The sequence below is a fragment of the Oncorhynchus gorbuscha genome, linkage group LG10 (genome assembly GCF_021184085.1).
Source record: "Oncorhynchus gorbuscha isolate QuinsamMale2020 ecotype Even-year linkage group LG10, OgorEven_v1.0, whole genome shotgun sequence".
Classification (NCBI taxonomy): domain Eukaryota; kingdom Metazoa; phylum Chordata; class Actinopteri; order Salmoniformes; family Salmonidae; genus Oncorhynchus; species Oncorhynchus gorbuscha.
Window position 1 is genome coordinate 17800885 of NC_060182.1, and position 21278 is coordinate 17822162.

The 21278-nt window shown below is 43.4% G+C and overlaps 1 protein-coding gene across 2 annotated transcripts in view; it reads left to right on the forward strand.

Moving 5' to 3' along the window:
• The window catches only part of LOC124045608 (zinc finger and BTB domain-containing protein 46-like), a 145608-nt gene extending 126149 nt beyond the window's left edge, over positions 1 to 19459 (forward strand). For both annotated transcript variants that reach the window (XM_046365018.1, XM_046365016.1), the window contains exons 5-6: positions 10302 to 10477; positions 13243 to 19459. In XM_046365018.1, the coding sequence (XP_046220974.1) occupies positions 10302 to 10477; positions 13243 to 13677 (611 nt within the window). In that variant the 3' untranslated portion in view covers positions 13678 to 19459. The remainder of the gene's footprint in view (positions 1 to 10301; positions 10478 to 13242) is intronic.
• Positions 19460 to 21278: the final 1819 nt, after the last annotated feature.

A 21278-nucleotide genomic window follows, 5' to 3' on the forward strand; every position in this document is an offset into this window, starting at 1 on the left:
GTCTGTGTGTGTGGGTCTCTCTCTTTCTGTGTGAGTGTGTTCACAGCTTGCCTTACCTTGCCTGCATGCCCAAAGAATATTCATCCATACATTACATTGGAGCCAGGGTGTTTGTATGTGTTAACTGTGCATCCTGTGTTGCAGGATGAAGAAGATTCTAAGCAGGGATACAACACAGGTAAGTATTGGGCCTAGAATGGGTTCATTTTAGATAGCATATACATGATCAATTCCTTAGACCATATTTCACCACTGTCACAGTATAGGTAGGAATGATTTTTCTGATACACGACATAAGTGGTGGTCGTTCTCACCTCTTTATCTCTCATTCTCTTTCCTTCCCACACTCTTTCTTTACTCTCTCTCCTCCTCTTTCCCTCCTGCCCCCTCCTCTCTTCCCCCTACTCTCATTCTCCCCTCCTCCTCCTCCTCCCTCTCTCTCCTCCTCATTCCCTCCTGCCCCCTCCTCTCTTCCCCCTACTCTCATTCTCCCCTCCTCCTCCTCCTCCTCTCTCTCTCCTCCTCATTCCCTCCTGCCCCCTCCTCTCTTCCCCCTATTCTCATGCTCCCCTCCTCCTCCTCCCTCTCTCTCCTCCTCTTTCCCTCCTGCCCCCTCCTCTCTTCCCCCTATTCTCATTCTCCCCTCCTCCTCCTCCCTCTCTCTCCTTCTTCTGCTCCTCTCTCTCAGTTCTGGAGTGTCGTCCATCTCCCATGGAGAGGGATCAGATGGCTGAAGGGAGGCATGGTGTGTCCAGGGTGGACGTGTCAGCAGGTAGGGGGAGAGGGGCCTTGTCGGGGCCTGCTTGGCCACAGGAGCTGGCCTGCTCCCTGTGCAAACGGCTGTTCAGCAGCCTGGAGCATCTCAGGGAGCATGAGTACCGCCACACCCTGTCTCTCACGGCCCTCTCCCTGGACTGGCCTGACCCACAAGGCCCCTTAGCCGACCACCACAACCAGACTCAAGCCTACTCTCAGGGCCTCATTCATTCCCAGTCTCTCTATTGCCTCCCGGTGGCCGAGCATTTTCCACCACGGTATCTCTGCTCCCAGTGTCCAGCCACCTTCACGCTCAAGTCCAATGCAGACCGGCATGAGAAGACCATCCACTTCAAGAGGAAGCTGATGCAGTGCACCTACTGTCTGAAACAGTTCAGAGACCGTACTGATCTACACAGACACCTCTCCTCCGTACACTCCAGAGAGAGAGGCCACTCTTGCCCAGCCTGTGCCAAGGCATTCAGTACCCAAAAGAACCTGGCCACGCACGTCAAGGTGTGCTACCAGCTGGGGGTAGAGTCAGAGTCAGGGAGAGGGGTCGGCATGGGGGTGGGGCAGGGTGGGGTTACTGAGAGACTGTGGGGCTTGCATCATGAGATGAAGGTAGACGCCCATAGCAACCATAATAATCATCATCACCATGTGAATGTGGTCGATTGAGCATGGATGCATACAGAGACACACACACACACACACACACACACACACACACACACACACACACACACACACACACACACACACACACACACACACACACACACACACACACACACACACACACACACACACACACACACACAAAGACATTATACCCATGTCGATGAATGACCTGTGGTCTCATTGCACTGAAGAGGATCACTTCCTCCCTAAACCGGTATCTCTCTTCCCATTGGATGAGAGTAGATCTGAGTGGGCCCAATTGGGGTTATATGTTAGAGCACTTATATATTTTCTACTACCGGTGTAATATTTGTACATTTATAAGATTAAAGAGTGATCTTTCATAAAAAGTTTGGTTTTTACATACACTACATCACCAAAAGTATGTGGACACCTGCTCGTCAAACATCTCATTCCAAAATAATGGGCATTAATATGGAGTTTGTCCCCCCTTTGCTGCTATAACAGCCTCTAATTTTCTGGGAAGTCTTTCAACTAGATGTTGGAACATTACTGTGGGGACTTGCTTCCATTCAGCCACTAGAGCATTAGTGAGTTCGGGCACTGATGTTGGGCGATTAGGCCTGGCTCGCAGTCAGCATTCCAATTCATCCCAAAGGTGTTCGATAGAGTTGAGGTCAGGGCTCTGTGCAGGCCAGTCAAGGTCTTCCATGGCAATCTCAACAAGACATTTCTGTATGGACCTCTCTTTGTGCACGGGGGTATTGTCATGCTGAAACAGGAAAGGGCCTTCCCCAAACTGTTGCAACAAAGTTGGATACACATAATCGTCTAGAATGTCATTGTATGCTGTGGCATTAAGATTTCCCTTCACCGGAACTAAGGGGTCTAGCCTGAACCATGAAAAACAGCCCCAGACCATTATTCCTCATCCACTAAACTTTACAGTTGGCGCTATGCATTCAGGAAGGTAACGTTCTCCTGGCATTCGTTAAACCCAGATTTGTCCTTCGGACTGCCAGATGGTGAAGCTTGATTCATCACTCCAGAGAATGTGTCTACTGCTCCAGAGTCCAATGGTGGCGAGCTTGGCATTGCACATGGTGATCTTAGGTTTGTGTGTGGCTGCTCGGCCATGGAAACCCATTTCACGAAACTTCCGACGAACAGTTCTTGTGCTTCCAGAGGCAGTTTGGAACTTGGTAGTGAGTGTTGCAACCGAGGACAGACCATTTTTGCGCACTCTGCGCTTCAGCACTCGGTGGTCCTGTTCTGTCAGCTTGTGTGGCCTACTACACGTTGGCTGAGCCGTTGTTGTTCCTAGACATTTCCACTTCACAATAACAGCACTTACAGTTGACCGGGGCAGCGGGGCAGAAATTTGATAACTGACGTGTTGGAAAGGTGGCATCCTATGACGGTGCCCAGTTGAAAGTCACTGAGCTCTTCAGTAAAGCCATTCTACTGACAATGTTTGTCTGTGGAGATCATGGCTGTGTGCTCCTGTCAGCGACAGTTGTGGCTGAAATAGCCGAATCCACTCATTTGAAGGGGTGTCCACATACTTTTGTAAATACTGTCCAGTGTATGTAGGCGGCGGCCTATATTTTGAAGAAGCCTTTAGGCATCTTTTTAAAAACCACAATTGCTATGCAAAGTGACCAGTGAAAATGTACTGTAACGGCTCACCTGAGTTCCAGCTTTGTTTTATTATGTATCAATATGTGTTTGTTTGTCTGTCTGTTTGTCGTTCTGTACAGCTGTCACTTGCTTATGGAGTGCATTGATTGAACGATCAGGGGTGCTCATATCACATTGTTGGTGCTGTTGTTGGAGATAGCTCTGGGTAGAATCAGGTCTAGAATCAGCTTACCTTTGTTAAATCCTCATCGTAACCATCCGTGGGAAAGCACAGAACTGACCTTAGAGTGTATAGCGAAACCTTTTTCTTCTACTTGGGTTCATGTGGTGTTTATTCTATCCCCCAGCCCCCTGTCTCCCTCTGTGTCGCCAGCTGAAGCTCTCTTCTCCATATTAGGAAGGGAGATTTGGATCTCCTACTCTTTACATACCACTAAAACTGCTCATAAACTGACCCCTAGTCACCACACATCAGCACTACCTGCAGGTAATCATATGTACTACACATTCCCTGTCGGCGTTGATTCTGTACACTAACATCAGAGGTTTGTTCTGGGAGCGGAGTGCCCTCCAGTCTGAAACAATGCTACAATAATCTGTTTGTAACCTTCAAATCAGGAAGTGTCTTTGAGATAACACATGTCAGATGTAAAAACAGAGGTCCCTCATACATTCAGAGCAGGCCTACAATAAGTTCACATGTGACACATACAACAGCCCTGAGAGGGTAACGTTCATGCAAATGTTTTTGCACTGAATTATGCCTAGTTGGATTTGAGGAAAGGTATTGATATATGTTTCTGCACACGGAGTTCCTCTCCTTTATCTGTTTTGATAAAGCTTTTTGGGCTTCCGAGTGGCGCAGCGGTCTAAGGGCCTGCATCTCACTGCTAGAGGCATCACTACAGACCCTGGGCTTCCGAGTGGCGCAGCGGTCTAAGGGCCTGCATCTCACTGCTAGAGGCATCACTACAGACCCTGGGCTTCCGAGTGGCGCAGCGGTCTAAGGGCCTGCATCTCACTGCTAGAGGCATCACTACAGACCCTGGGCTTCCGAGTGGCGCAGCGGTCTAAGGGCCTGCATCTCACTGCTAGAGGCATCACTACAGACCCTGGGCTTCCGAGTGGCGCAGCGGTCTAAGGGCCTGCATCTCACTGCTAGAGGCATCACTACAGACCCTGGGCTTCCGAGTGGCGCAGCGGTCTAAGGGCCTGCATCTCACTGCTAGAGGCATCACTACAGACCCTGGGCTTCCGAGTGGCGCAGCGGTCTAAGGGCCTGCATCTCACTGCTAGAGGCATCACTACAGACCCTGGTTTGATTCTAGTCTGTATCACAACTGGCCGAGATCATGGATTCCCATAGGGCGGTGCACAGTTGTTAGGGGAGTGTTTGGCAGAGCGTCGTCTGGGTTAAAGTAGGGTTTGGCAGAGTGTCGTCCGTGTTAAAGGAGGGTTTGGCAGAGCGTTGTCCGTGTTAAAGGAGGGTTTGGCAGAGCGTCGTCTGGGTTAAAGGAGGGTTTGGCAGAGCGTCGTCTGGGTTAAAGGAGTGTTTGGCAGAGCGTCGTCGGGTTAAAGGAGTGTTTGGCAGAGCGTCGTCTGGGTTAAAGGAGGGTTTGGCAGAGCGTCGTCTGGGTTAAAGGAGTGTTTGGCAGAGCGTCGTCTGGGTTAAAGGAGGGTTTGGCAGAGCGTCGTCTGGGTTAAAGGAGTGTTTGGCAGAGCGTCGTCCGGGTTAAAGGAGGGTTTGGCAGAGCGTCGTCTGGGTTAAAGGAGTGTTTGGCAGAGCGTCGTCCGGGTTAAAGGAGGGTTTGGCAGAGCGTCGTCTGGGTTAAAGGAGTGTTTGGCAGAGCGTCGTCTGGGTTAAAGGAGTGTTTGGCAGAGTGTCGTCTGGGTTAAAGGAGGGTTTGGCAGAGCGTCGTCCGGGTTAAAGGAGGGTTTGGCAGAGTGTCGTCTGGGTTAAAGGAGGGTTTGGCAGAGCGTCGTCTGGGTTAAAGGAGGGTTTGGCAGAGCGTCGTCCGGGTTAAAGGAGGGTTTGGCAGAGCGTCGTCTGGGTTAAAGGAGGGTTTGGCAGAGCATCGTCCGGGTTAAAGGAGGGTTTGCAGAGCGTCGTCTGGGTTAAAGGAGGGTTTGGCAGAGCGTCGTCCGGGTTAAAGGAGGGTTTGGAAGAGCGTCGTCTGGGTTAAAGGAGGGTTTGGCAGAGCGTCGTCCGGGTTAAAGGAGGGTTTGGCAGAGCGTCGTCTGGGTTAAAGGAGGGTTTGGCAGAGCATCGTCTGGGTTAAAGGAGGGTTTGCAGAGTGTCGTCTGGGTTAAAGGAGGGTTTGGCAGAGCGTCGTCCGGGTTGAAGGAGGGTTTGGCCGAGGTAGGCCTTCATTGTAAATAAGAATTTGTTCTTATTAACTGACTTGCCAAGGTAAATTAAAGTTAAATAAAAAATAAATGATATGCAGGAAGTTGACTGGTGAACACAGGTGTTTGTGACGGGCATTTGACATGTTTTCCTACATCCGTCCTGTGTTGTTTTTAGATCAGTGGAGATGAAAGGACCAAAGCCACTTAAAACAATACAGACATGCTTCCGGGCGGGTTGGGGTGGGGTTAGAGTTGTTTCAAGTTCCTTTCTCTCTGTGCGCTGACCCAAATCCTCCTCACCCCCTCTATAAGCCCAGCTGATGGAGAATAGTAATTGGCTCTTCTCAGCTCCAGCCCTCACTGACCTACGACCCCTCCTTGGGACGACCCCTCCTTGGGTTAACGTTGGGGTGGCAGGTAGCCTAGTGGTTAGGATGTTGGACTAGTAACCGAAAGGTTGCAAGATCGAATCCCTGAGATGACAAGGTAAAAATCTGCCGTTCTGCCCCTGAACAAGGCAGTTAACCCACTGTTACTAGGCTGTCATTGAAAATAAGAATTTGTTTTAACTGACTTTGCTAGTTAAATAAAGATAAAGGGTAGGGACATCTCAAGAACCCCAGATAACAACAACATAAGAGGAAGTGGGCAGAGGAGGGCCATGACTTCTCTGTCGTCATAGGAACAAGTGGGAGGAAGTTGAAGGGTAAGGATTGGAGTGGAGGGGGGAGGATTGGAGAGGGATGGGTGGAAAAGGAGTGGAAAGAGAGAGAGCCAGTGACAGCGAGAAGATGGGGGAGGGAGATAGGAGGTTAGATGGTGTTGTCTGAGAGGTTCAGAGTGTCCATTGTAACATAGTCACAGTCTATGGTTGATATACTGTTTGAATTAGTGTAGGGCTACAGGCAGGGAGTAATGGTTGTGGATGGCAGGGTGGGACTAGGAACTAGGACAAACATATCACTTACTGTATCTGAAATGGAATTCCTTATAGACTGTTTGTCTTCCTCCTGCTTGTTACTGCATGAAAACAAGGTGCGTTGAATGTGTTTTGCATGTATAATTTGGTCATTGGATTGATGCTATTTCAGGAACTGAATTATAGAACCACAAAGCTCTCTCTCTCTTTCTTTCTCTGGTGGTCCTTAAGGATACACTTGTCACAGTGTTTGAGTGCTCTGACTAAAATGCTGTCTTGCCGCAAACGTTATTCTCTGAGAGCTAGGACTCCTAAAATAGGAATTAGAATACTAGAATACCTCCACTTCCTCATTCTGAGGTAAAAAGCGTATTTTTCTGTCTGTTTGATGTGACTGTAGTACAGTTTCATTGGTGAAGTTAGCTGTAATGTCCTGATTTTCTGGAAGTGCATCAACCAATAAAACAATCAACCAACCACTCATTCAATCACATTTGGATTTCTACTTTTTACAAATGCAGCTGCCCCAAAAAGCAAGCCGGGTGTCAAACCCCGAAGATCAGTGACAATCTAAAGCTGTGTTTGTCAGTCTAGGTCAATGTGTGTCCTGTCTGTGCCCATACCCTTCCATGGAACCTTATACAGATCCTATTCAATTATCAAACTATTCTAATTCCTAATTCTATGCCTCAACCATTATGACTGGGGGGTCATTTGAGACGTGTCTCATATGTCGTGTTGGTGTTTTCCACATAACCAGGTATGAGAACAGACCAACATGTTAAGTGGAACTTGTCATCTTGTTTAAGGAACTTGTCCCTGAGCTGGCCTCAGAGAGAATGAATGTTCTGGCCTATGGTCAAACAGGAAAGCAGGCTAGGCTTCTCTCATGTGAACCAGACTGGTTAGGAGACATTTTTAAAAAGAGCCAATGAGGTGGATTTCGGTTGCAATATTGGGATTTTCTTTAGTAAATTCTTAGAGCAAAAATACAATGCATTTTAGACTGTATTTTTTGTCTTTTAATTCCAAATATCAAAGATCGATATGTATTTGTGTCATGTTTCTAGGGTAGTTTGTATTCTGTAATCAATAAACTGTGAACGAAAAAACACATTGGGAGGTTGATTATTTTGTTGTTGTGTTTGTGTGTTATAGTTATGGAGAAATATACAGTACACACATACTATATAAAATCATGCATTTTTTACACTTACTTTTTCCTTTCCTAAATTGTCTAACCAGGTACAAAATATGTATCTGCATACTGTATGAGTATGGAAAAAGCATTATTTTAGTTGTAGGTATAGACTACATTCTTACTTTAGTTCCCCCTACCGTGATTCCACATTGGCAGAGTGAGTCAGGTTGAACAATCAATCTGCGTCTTTTGACTTGAGGACATTTTGTGCAAATCTCCCATTGACACATATGCAGGATCTGTATGAAATTTAGAGTTACGCCACGTGTTTCCCAACCAAGTTGGGCATAACAGTGTGAGGCTGGATAACAGTGTTGTATTCATACTCTCCATTCTGACTCCCTGAGCCTTTCTAATCCACATTCTGTTTATGTCAGAGGTGAACAGCCTGTTTGTCATGTTGATTGGGGTTTCTTCTCAACCAATCTATTAAGCTTCTTGGCCTGCCACATATAGTCAAAGTCCGGATAAGACACACACACACGCACACACACACACACACAGATGTCTGCTTGAGCATCTACTTAACCTTTTGTCCAGACTTGGATCTGATGGGCTTAGTGGAGGCTGTAAAAGCTGAATTACAGCAGTGTGGTTTTACAGTCCTGTTTACACTATGCGATCGTAGGGTTGCAAAATTCCAGGAACTTTCAACATGGCAGCCCTGTGTTTGTCCTGTCCTCCTTTTACCTGACTTGCACTCTGTGAATATCCAGCAAGACCTCGACCTCAGGTGTGTTGATCTCATTAGTACCTGACTCCTCCTGTGGTTTACCTGTTACTCTAAATAATGTTGCGATGTGGAGATATCATGTAAGAGATCATCAACGAGGGGCTATGCGTTCTCTGGAAAATAATGCACAATGTGCAATGTGTGCTTTTAGCAGAGTAGAGCTAAAGAATAAGAATGTTTTGTCATACCCATTTTATACGGTCTGATATACCACGGCTGTCAGCCAATCAGCATTCTTGGCTCGAACCACCCAGTTTATAAAGCCAATTATTAACTGGGTGGTTTGAGCCCTGAATGCTGCTTATCTGAAAGCTGTGGTATATCAGACCATATAATACTATGGTTATGACAAACATTTATTTTTACTGTTCTAATAACGGTGGTAACCAGTTTATAATAGCAATAAAGCACCTCAGGGGTTTGTGGTATATGGCCAACATACCACGGCTAAGGGCTGTGTCCAGGCACTCCGCATTGCGTTGGGCGTAAGAACAGCCCTTAGCCGTGGTATATTGGCCATACACCACACCCCCTCGGGCCTTATTGCTTAATTATCCAAACCCTGCTGTGTTGTAATCTCTCTCCATCCTCTCTCCCCCTTTTACGTGACTTCACCTTTGTACATATTTAGCTCTTCCTTGTTTTTATCTGACCTCACCTGTGTGTATTGATCCCTGCCTAATTCACCCTGAGTTGATCTATTATGTAATATGGATATGTAAATCTATTGTAGGCCTTTATCCAAGCGTTACCGTGTCTAATGTAATGTCTCTCTATCTCTACTTGAGATGTATTCTTTGTGTGATCCAATAGACTAGATCCTGAATAAAGAGAGACCTCTTCTACAGGGAGTATTATTGACAATTTCCTGGTTGTTGTTGATAATGTTTTTTGTTTATTCATACCTTCCTATTTAGACAGACTAGTTGCTAGTGAAAATTTGACTGACATTTAGGTTGGCATCGGGGTTGTTAAGACCATAGAATTAGAATTTAGAATACTGGAATGGACATGAACCTTCTTATGATGGGATGAAGGTCAGCCATTTTGATCAGGGAGTTGGTCAACCATTGTTTGTGGTTGACCACAAACCATGGTTGTGATAATATATTGTGTGATAATATATTCTGTAAAATAATGAATTTGAAGAATATATCTGCATTGTATGTTTGTTAGCTAGCTAGCCAACCCGTTTTAGAGAAATTATTCCATAAATGATTTTCAAATTAACTGCCAATATCCCAACATTCCATTCACACAATGCAGTCAATCCACAGCCATACACTTTCTGGAATCAGTTGATGATAGGACTTAGACAAGTTGGAAATGCAACAAGTACTGATATTGTATCTTGTAAAACAGGTTGTTTGGAACCTGGATGCTGATCAGAAAAGCATTGTCCCAAGCCGTGCTGTATTGGCCATCACAGGCACACTATGCCTGCTAACAGTTCCACCTGAAAGTGATCACTGTGTCTCCATTAGAATATCATGTTGTTGTCCGAATCATCTCTTGTATTTATCTAAACTCACACATTATTTCCACTTGCTTCCAGCCTAGCATTTAGTTTGGTACAAGTGGGGTTCATATAAGCCTCGCCATCTGCCTGACCTCGGAAACAATGTTTCACTTTTGAATTTTGATCTCTGTAATCTTGTAAACCTTTGATCAATTTAACCTGTCACTCAAATTGCACATCTAACTGATGTAGACGTTTTAAACAATTTAAATAAACAACTCAGCCAAGTCACATTGTCTTAACTCTCCCTCTCTCTCTCTCCCTCTCTCTCTCTCTCCCTCCCTCTCTCTCTCTCTCTCTCTCTCTCTCTCTCTCTCTCTCTCTCTCTCTCTCTCTCTCTCTCTCTCTCTCTCTCTCTTTCTCTCTCTCTCTCTTTCTCTGTCTCTTTCTCTCTCTTTCTCTGTCTCTATCTATCTCTCTCTCTCTCTCTCTCTCTCTCTCTATCTCTCTCTCTCTCTCTCTCTCTCTCTCTCTCTCTCTCTCTCTCTCTCTCTCTCTCTCTCTCTCTCTCTCTCTCTCTCTCTCTCTCTCTTCACAGTGAATGACTTCACAGTGATCCGTAAGAAGTTTAAGTGCCCCTACTGTAGTTTCTCTGCCATGCACCAGTGTATCCTGAAGAGGCACATGCGTTCCCACACGGGCGAGAGGCCCTACCCCTGTGAGATCTGTGGCAAGAAGTTCACCAGGAGAGAGCACATGAAGAGACACACACTGGTGAGTACGGTGCAGTAGCAGACAGTTGCCACCGGGGTGCAGCAGTGAGCTGAGTCATGCACTTGCCCTGCTGTTCGCTGTAGCACCTTTCCTACAGTCAAATTACCTAGTGGACTCATGAGTGGAATATATTAATTTTTTTCATAATTAATTAACATGATTTCAAAAAATGCGCCCAAAATCTGATTTTACTACGTCCAACAGTTTTAAATTTTAGTCTTCTTTGATGTATATAAAGTGTAATATTGGGTTGCAAACTCAAAATGTAATACATTTCAACTCCATATCTGACATGGTACAGGTCTTCTTTTTTTAAGCCCATAACCATGTGTGTGAGGTGTGTACCTTTGTTTCAAAGTATACAGAAAAAAAATATAAATGCAACATGTAACTATATCAAAGATTTTACTGAGTTACCGTTCATTTAAGGAAATCAGTCAATTGAAATAAATCCATTAGGCCCTAACCTATGGATTTCACTTGACTGGGAAAGGGTGCAGCCGTGGGTGGGCCTTGCAGGGCCTTTTATTGTCCCCGGCACAAGGTGCACCTGTGTACTGACCATGCTGTTTAATCAGCTTCTTGATATGCCACACCTGTCAGGTGGATGGGTTATCTTGGCCATTTTTATTTTAGCTCATGAAACAAGGGACGAACACTTTACATGTTGCGTTTATATTTTTGTGCAGTGTAGATTTGTTTGACTACGAAGAAACACACTGTGACCCTGATTTAGCCCACTGCAGTAATTAAGGCAGCGCAGATAGGCCATGGTCTAGGATCAGTTCATCCTCTCTTAATACTAACTATACGCATGTGCGGGGAACCTTGTGGGGACACACAATTAAAAATCCGATTTTCCCTAACCCCTAACCCTAAATCAAACCCTAACCCTAACCTGTACTCTTACCCAAACCCTAACCTTAACCCTAACCCAACCCTAAACTTAACCTAACCTTAACCCTAACCTAACCCTCATCCTAAATCTAACCCTAAAACGAATCCTAGCTCCTAACCCTAGCCCTAAGCCTAAAACTAATCCTAGCTCCTAACCCTAAGCGTAAACCTTATTCGAACCCTAACACTAATTCTAACCTGAACCCTAAACCCCCTAGAAATAGCATTTGATCATGTGGGGAACAAGAAAATGTCCTCAGCTGGTCAAATTGTTGTTTGTTTACAATTATTGTGGGGACTTCTGGTCCCCACATGTATAGTTACACACACACACACACACACACACACACACACACACACACACACACACACACACACACACACACACACACACACACACACACACACACACACACACACACACACACACACACACACACACACACACACACACACACACACACACACACACACACACACACACACACACACACATGCTGTAAATCTGTAAATCTCATCTCTTCCAGGAGGAGTCAGGAAGAGGCGAGAGGGGAAGAGGGGGAGGGGAAGAGGGGGGAGGGTTAATTAAGGGCTTAGCTTTGAGTTCTCATAGTTTTGCAATGCCGGGGAATTCCGTCTAGAGAGTCTTCGGCCAACATCTGTGCTGATATGTTTGTATCTCTCCTGCAGGTTCACAGTAAAGATAAGAAGTATGTGTGTATCTCTCCTGCAGGTCCACAGTAAAGATAAGAAGTATGTGTGTATCTCTCCTGCAGGTCCACAGTAAAGATAAGAAGTATGTGTGTATCTCTCCTGTAGGTCCACAGTAAAGATAAGAAGTATGTGTGTATCTCTCCTGCAGGTCCACAGTAAAGATAAGAAGTATGTGTGTATCTCTCCTGCAGGTCCACAGTAAAGATAAGAAGTATGTGTGTATCTCTACCTCCAGGTCCACAGTAAAGATAAGAAGTATGTGTGTATCTCTCCTGCAGGTCCACAGTAAAGATAAGAAGTATGTGTGTATCTCTACCTCCAGGTCCACAGTAAAGATACGAAGTATGTGTGTATCTCTCCTGCAGGTCCACAGTAAAGATAAGAAGTATGTGTGTATCTCTCCTGCAGGTCCACAGTAAAGATAAGAAGTATGTGTGTATCTCTCCTGCAGGTCCACAGTAAAGATAAGAAGTATGTGTGTATCTCTCCTGCAGGTCCACAGTAAAGATAAGAAGTATGTGTGTCTGCTAAATGACTTAAATGTAATGTAAATGTAAAGATAAGAAGTATTTGTGTATCTCTACCTCCAGGTCCACAGTAAAGATAAGAAGTATTTGTGTATCTCTACCTCCAGGTCCACAGTAAAGATAAGAAGTATTTGTGTATCTCTACCTCCAGGTCCACAGTAAAGATAAGAAGTATTTGTGTATCTCTACCTCCAGGTCCACAGTAAAGATAAGAAGTATTTGTGTATCTCTACCTCCAGGTCCACAGTAAAGATAAGAAGTATGTGTGTATCTCTACCTCCAGGTCCACAGTAAAGATAAGAAGTATTTGTGTATCTCTCCTGCAGGTCCACAGTAAAGATAAGATGTATGTGTGTATCTCTCCTGCAGGTCCACAGTAAAGATAAGAAGTATGTGTGTATCTCTCCTGTAGGTCCACAGTAAAGATAAGAAGTATGTGTGTATCTCTCCTGCAGGTCCACAGTAAAGATAAGATGTATGTGTGTATCTCTCCTGCAGGTCCACAGTAAAGATAAGAAGTATGTGTGTATCTCTCCTCCAGGTCCACAGTAAAGATAAGAAATATGTGTGTATCTCTCCTCCAGGTCCACAGTAAAGATAAGAAGTATGTGTGTATCTCTCCTGCAGGTCCACAGTAAAGATAAGAAGTATGTGTGTAAGGTCTGCAGTCGGGTCTTCATGTCGGCAGCCAGTGTTGGAATCAAACATGGCTCCCGTCGCCATGGTGTCTGTGTTGACTGTTCTGGACGGGGCATGGACCACAACCGGGAAGCAGGCGGAGGCATGTCGCCCGAAGATGAGCTGTATCCCAGCGATCACCGTTTCCACAACGATCAGGTGGAGTGCGAAGGCGACGGAGAGGGGGAGGAAGAGATGATGACGGAAGGGGATGGAGAGATGATGGGAGAGGGGGATGAGGAGGGAGGAAAGTGGAAGGATGACTCAGGAATGATGACAGAGGGAGACGGAGCCATGGATAATGACAAGGAGGAGAGCAACTCCTCTGCACCAGAGGGGGAGCAGCACAATGGGAGCGAGAAGGATTTCAGCTGGATCTCTTAGGATCAGTTAGGATCTATTGTGGATCTTAGGCAGACACAGCTCTCTTTACCCATGTGTACATGGGCCTTCCTCTGAGTGGGATATGTGGGCGGTACCCGACAATGATCTAAACCCTTGACAGATGCCATACACACACGCATCACACATACACACACAAGATGAGCCCTGTGCTGATGATAGGACTGCCATGGCGGAAAGAGAACGATTGAGAGAAAAAAAACAAAGTTTTGTTTGTTTGTTTGTTTCTAATGAGGACCATATCAGAGTCTGTCCATTGGTTTAGATGTTCACCTCCATCACACTGGGACCAATGAGGACTCATTCAACATCTTAGCTGATTTTGAACCATGACTGTTTATGGTCACAGTTGCCATGGATACGATGGATCTTTAACAGTTTGGGAAAACACCAAGGTGGTGTCTTGTTGCCATGCAGTCCTATTTGGGGACAGTCTCTACTTCTTTGGGGACAGTCACTACACCTGGGGACAGTCTCTATATCTGGGGACAGTCTCTACATCTGGGGACAGTCTCTACTCATTATGGGGACAGTCTATTCATTTTGGGGACAGTCTGTATTTATTTGGGGGACAGACTCTAGACATTTTGCGGACAGTCTATTTAGTCGGGGGACAGTCTTTATTTATTTGGGGGACATTCTCTAATCATTTTTGGGACAGTCTCTATTCATTTGGGGACAGTCTCTATTCATTTTGGGGACAGTATTCATTCATTTGGGGGACCGTCTCAATTAATTTGGGGGACCGTCTCTATTCATTTGGGAACGGTCTCTATTCATTTGGGAACGGTCTCTATTCATTTGAGGACAGTTTCTATTCATTTGGGGACAGTCTTTATTAATTTGGGGGACAGTATTCATTCTTTTGGGGGACAGTATTCATTTGAGGACAGTCTATTAATTTGCGGGAAAGTCTCTATTTATTTTGGGGACAGTCTCTATTCATTTGGGGACAGTCTCTATTCATTTGGGGACAGTTTCTATTAATTTGAGGACGGTCTCGATTCATGTATGAGACAGTCTTTTATCTATTGTAAAGTTGCACCCGTCAGGCAGCGGTTGGCCCATTGTCTCCTGCAGAGTGAAACTGCCACAGACTTGCACTTTAACGTCGACTAGACTCCTGTAAATGCTCTCAACCCGTGGTTTACATGTTCAATCTGATTTTACCTACACAACTCGGTGACCGCACCTACCTTTAAGGATATATACTGTATGTCCTCATGACTGTTATGATATATAAATATATGGATATTATAATACTTGTGCAAAGTTTGCTGATTACAATAGCCTATGCCCAGTGGAGGCTGGTGGGAGGAGCTATAGGAGGACGGGCTCATTGTAGTGGCTGGAATTAAATAACTGGAATGGAGTCCAATGTGGTTTCAATATGTTTGATATCGTTCTATTGATTCCATTCCAGCCATTACAATGAGCCCGTCCTCCTATAGCTCCTCCCACCAGCCTTCACTGCCTATGCCTTTCAATTGGTTCTTTCGACACTTAAGTTTACCATGTGTTTCTGTTGAGCTGTGATGAGAATTACGAAAGGTTGAGCATATCTACATACAAACAAGCCACAGCAATTAGTGTATTCAGCAAGAGAGGGAGTTGGAGAGAGAAGGAGAGAGAGACGTATGAGAGAGACAGAGAAGAAGAGCGTGAGAGTGAACACTATGCAGGGACATGTAAGATGTAAGTGTTCTTAATTCTCTACTTTCAGAGAGAGGACACAGATCGACAGGTAACCTAGCAGTTAAGAGCATTGGGCACGTAACCGAAAGGTTGCTGGTTTGAATCCCTCCTGAGCCGACTAGGTAAAAAATCTGTTGATGTGCCCTTGAGCAAAGCACTTAACCCTAATTGCTCCTGTAAGTCGCTCTGGGTAAGAGTGTCTGCATAATGACATAAATGTAAATCTTTACTTCAGATATTTCCTCTCAGAATGAGCGAGAGAGATATATTACACACACAATGATGATGGGTGAAAACTCATGCCAACACAAGCACACTATGGACCTATTCTACATGGACATTCCATCTCTTTTTTCTTACCTTGAATCTCAAGTTGTATCTATGGACAGCGGTTGTGTTTAGAAGCAGACTTTCTTCAAAACCTTTGTTGTTTTATTATAAGTTTTATATTTCACTATAAATACAGAATATGCACACTTTTACATCTTAGTGAACCTTAATGAATGGTTCATCTTTCTTTTTGGTGATAATGTTCATTTCAGTTTGTAAAATAAGTCAGGCTTCGGCTTAAGATTCCACCCAGAGAGTGGCCTGTTCTGGTGAGTGCTTTATGACGCTTTGTTTCGTTTCAAAAAGTTATTTATTAACAGACATTTGTGGGATTATTGTACTACTGTATAAAGACATTCTCTCAGCTCCGTCTAACGCCTTCTGTAGTCACAGCGTGTGTGGATGTGTGTGTTCGTGTGTGTGTGCAAGCGTGTGAGATGTATATTGATTTTCTTAAGATGTTAAAACATGTTTATTATGATGATCAGAACTATGAAATGATGTTATTATTATGATGATCACAACTATGATATGATGTTATTATTATGATGATCAGAACTATGAAATGATGTTATTATTATGATGATCACAACTATGATATGATGTTATTATTATGATGATCACAACTATGATATGATGTTATTATTATGATGATCGCAACTATGATATGATGTTATTATTATGATGATCACAACTATGATATGATGTTATTATTATGATGATCGCAACTATGATATGATGTTATTATGATGATGATCACAACTATGATATGATGTTATTATTATCGTTATTAAGTTCTGGATGCTAAGCTTTATTGTGCGTTTCTTTTTTATATTTGATATCTTGTATTAGAAGAAGAGCTTGTGGAGAGCAAGCTATAAGGTGTTTCTTAACAGTTCTATCATGCCATCTCTGCTCTTCTGTTTTATTTGTTTTTACAGAGAAAGAAGAAAAAAATCAGAGGCGCTAATTTATTCTTAGGGCTCTGTTCAATCAGATCCTCTTTAGCTGGCATCCTCATAGCAGTTGTTTGGTTGGTATCAGAGGTGGAACGGCTCTAGAGTTGTCAAATCTACACGCAGCTCCCGGCATTATACCTGAAGTGACATTGCCATTGGCTGCACAGAGTCGCATTAAGAGATGCAGCCCTGTTTACAAGTTTGAACACTGGAATGTGAGATGTAATCTACACCTTGATTTAGCTGACACAAATCCTCATTATTTCGTTGAATGATTTTCATTTTGAGTGTCATTATTTCTATACTACACCTTCGTTCTGAACTTCAAATGCGAGTGGGACAGGTGTGGATTCATGAGAAGCATCAAGGGCAGCTGCTCACCGATTTGACAGCTCCAACGCAGTTACACCTCCAAAACATCAGCTATGCGAGTGTTGGCTATCACCTGTTACTGCTTGACTGAATCTAGGCCTTAGATATGGATTCGACATATGTATGGTATGGCACAAGCGTCTATATTACTAACATACACAAATGAATTAACATCATACCAAAAATGATCGAATGCGTTGTATCAAGTGCTTTTGTTTCAACGGTGCGTGTGCAGATGTAGGTGCACATATTTCAATTTATTGTGGTCTAATAATTGTGTTGTAGTTTGGATGTTGTTGTTTTTTGAAATCATGTATTTTTTTGAAACAGTTTTCAAAGTGCACATGCTGTGTGTATATATACGGTATCATTGTATATGAAGGGCCTTGTGACTTGCTAGGCTATAGACCTGCTGAAGATCGCATCTTTAACCCTCTTTTCTTTATTGTCCTTGTTGCCCTGGTTTCCAAAGTTGTGTTCTACTGTTTATCCTAAATATAAGCCCAATTCCAAATCTACCCCTGGTCCAATCTACCCCTGTGCACTTTTTGTAAGTCTGAAATGATTAGGTAGGGGTAAATAATATAAGGCAAATGTCAACATGGCCTAACAGAGGGCAAGATTCTTACAGACCTACAAGACATGTTTTGGGGTAGGGTGCCTAAATGGAAAGTTGGCATTTATTGTCATTAATCTTGCCTTGGAGGCAGCTCTGCGGAGCGGTCAATAGCTGGCACAGCCACAAAGTCAGACAATCTGAATTTAAACCTAACATTAACCCTAATCTCAACCACACTGCTAACCATAATGCCTCACCCGAACTTTAAATTAAGACCAAAAAGCTAGTTTTTGTTTTAATTAATTTTTACGATACGAACGTCTGCCTCCAGGGCAAGATTCATTACAATAAACATCAACCTCCACCTGAATGCTATGAGGGAAAGGGACAAAGTGGGCCACAGGGCTGCCTCTTGGAATTATAGTTGTGTAGCCACAGTTGGTTGCAAACATTACCGTCTGCCACACTTCCATTCCCATCAGTCCCAGTGCTAAACACTGTATCTACAGAACAACCCTCGAGTGTGTGTTTCATTTCACTGATTCCTGACGCCTTCTCCATATGTGATGGCAAGCTTTATTTAAGTTGTATTATTTATTGTCTGTTAGCAATTTCTAATCTCTTGAAGGTTTCAGAAAGAAAATGAATGATGTTGTGTGGATATTGTGAATGTTAATGGTTGAATATGTAGGGATTGTCAAGAGCTGCCGTGTATTTGGAAGGAATAGCAGGGCTATTTCTCTGACATCCATCCAGTGCTTTTCCACTCCAGACTCCTGTGACCACTGAGATGTTTTTACCCACTTCCTCACCATCACCTGTCTGCCTGCCGGCATGTCTTCTTATTCCTTGTCTTGGTGTTGTAATTCAGGAAACATTTGCCATCCAATCCCCTCAACAATGTGCCTCGATACATTTTAGACGTGGGTGTGTTTCAAGAGATAGGGAGATACAGAAATCTGATGGATAGAGATTTTTAAAATATATTTTATCTAAATCACAGGTGCAAAAAGTTGAGAAAATAGTGATTTTTTGAGAGACATATCAGCAATTTGTTTTTGAGGACCTATGTTACTGTGTTACAGTATTCAGTAGATTCTGTTCCTGACTGTGTTCATTAACCCGTTGTGCCCTGATTCCATGGTCTCAACTGCAAGCCTTTGTCCATTTGTCATACCAAAGCTCTGTCTCTGGCGTCTGCACAAAACTGGTTCATTTCACATCTAAAACTGTTTGCTTTTCAGCAGATAAATATTTGTATTCTGCTCTTAGATGCGTACAAAATTGCAATCCTTATTTAGCCTGTATAGCTTGATTCACATGTGCAAATCACAAAGCCATAGATATGGTTATATCTAGATTTTACTATATTTCAAAATTCTTGCATTTTATTTTAGATTCTGTTCTTTACTAAGAGTGATGTGTGTATACCTTCATATATATATATATACATTTATATTGTTATTATATGTATTATTTATTTTTCATTTGGCAAGGTGTCTTTCGTTTGTAAAGTGAGACACTTGAAACTTGACAGTTGTTTGTTGGGAATATTGTTCAATATGATACTGACTTTATATTGATTATCATAAACCTGTGTTTGTAACAAAGATGTGTTGAATAATCAAACCCCTTGATCTGTTTGGGAGGATTAAAGTGAGCAGGTCGTCTGTATATGATAGTACTGATCACTTGAGCGTTTTTATAGCCAAACATGAACTTCCCTACCGTCCTGTTGTGAGGGCTAGCCTAAAGGGCTAACCCACGCCTCTTTCTAACTTCATGTTTAGTGGAATTAGCTTGACTATTATTTGCAAAACCAATCAGTCTCAATAAATTTTGAAATTGCTGCTGAATTGTTTTTTAATGTGTGCGTTGTAAATGTTGGGTTCTTGTCAACCTCCACTGTGTGGGTTCTACCTCAAAGCTGTAATATGCCTGTTCTCCACATGAGGGCAGTAGGCTTTACAACTATGAAGGTGTAGGGTGAAGTTGCCCATATATGCTAACCTTGGGTCAGTTTAGACATTTCCCCACTGATGGTCAAGTTTAGAATTAAGGGAAGGGAAGCTGATCATAGATCTTTACCTAGTGGAAACACACACAGACACGCACAGAGACACGCACAGAGACACACACAGAGACACGCACACACCGACACACACAGAGAAGAGAGAGGAAGCATGAGAATACATATTCCAATGCATTTGCATTTATTTTCTCTCTATCACATTTACATCACATCATCATCATGACATCAAGTCACCCATCCACTCGAGCACATGTCAGACAGACATGAGCAATAAAACACACCAGACATAATGAGAGCACATCAATCAATCAATCAATATGAACAAGATAATAAAGCAACCAAAAGAAAGTATGTTTCCCTCCCACCAACCACAATGCTCTGACACAGCACAGCAAGAGAACAACAGTCAGACAGTTACAACAAGAATAAAAGAGAAAGACAAACAGAACAGACTGGTGTGTTGTTTAAGAGCATGATAGAAGAAACAGCACAGAGTTGAGTGGAGCCTCCATAGTGACGACGATGTGTTACATTTGATTTGGCTTTGCTGCTGCTGAGCTGCTGGGCTGGACTCATCAACATGGACATTCAACGAGCAAACAAAGGATAGAATGATGAAACATTAGGAAATAAAGGCTTTCTTTCTGCACATTTCAAGGGCTCGGTTAGCTTAATATACTGGGTACTGACTTGGGGGGGGGGGGACTACAGTCAATGCTGACAGTTTAAAAGAGAGAGACGGGGGAAAAAGTTGAGAAAAATAGATTGGGAGATAGAGAGGAAGCGAGTCAGAGGGAAAGGTACAGGTACAATTTGGTGGCATGTAGCTTAGCGGTTAAGTGTGTTGGGTCAATAACCGAAAGGTTGAGAGTTTGAATCCCCGAGCCGCCTAGGTGATTTGTCTCCCACAAAAGACAATGACAACATGTATTCTAATAAATACTTATTTGGCAGGGAGACAGAAAAGGTAGGTAGCACATTTTCTGAAACGCCTGTGTACAATACATTATGACTGCATTCATAGCACAGTCGATCACTCCATAGTGTATTATAAGACTTGCCATGAGCATTCACAACAGCTCACGGTTCCTATACACTGGGTACAGATGTCATTTCATCGTCTAGTTTTGATTTACATTTGGTTGAGTTGTCAACTAACGTGAATTCAACATGAAATCAACAAAACATTTCACCATGTTATTGGATCTAGTTTAAAAGTCGGGTGAAAAGATGACGAAATTCCCTTTTACATTTTACAAACCCAATCAATTTTCCACGTTGATTCATCACATTTCATCACATTTCATGTTTTTGTTGAAATGACGTGGAAACAACGTTGATTCAACCAGTTTTTGTCCCAGTGGGTTCTGACCACTTACCATAACACCTTTATAAACACATTCAATATGTGCATTAAAGTAGTGCAGTATATGGCCTGCTATAAGCATTCATAACAGTTCATGACTCCTTATAACAGCCTAAATAAAGGCCTACATACCAATAAATGCATTCATAATAGATCACACCAGGTGGCTCACAGAAAGGTCACCAAAAGGTCAAGTTAGTTTGTGTTAGAATTAAAGCGTCTCATTGCACAATGTAAGAAGGGTTAATGGGCAATTCCACGGTAACAGAA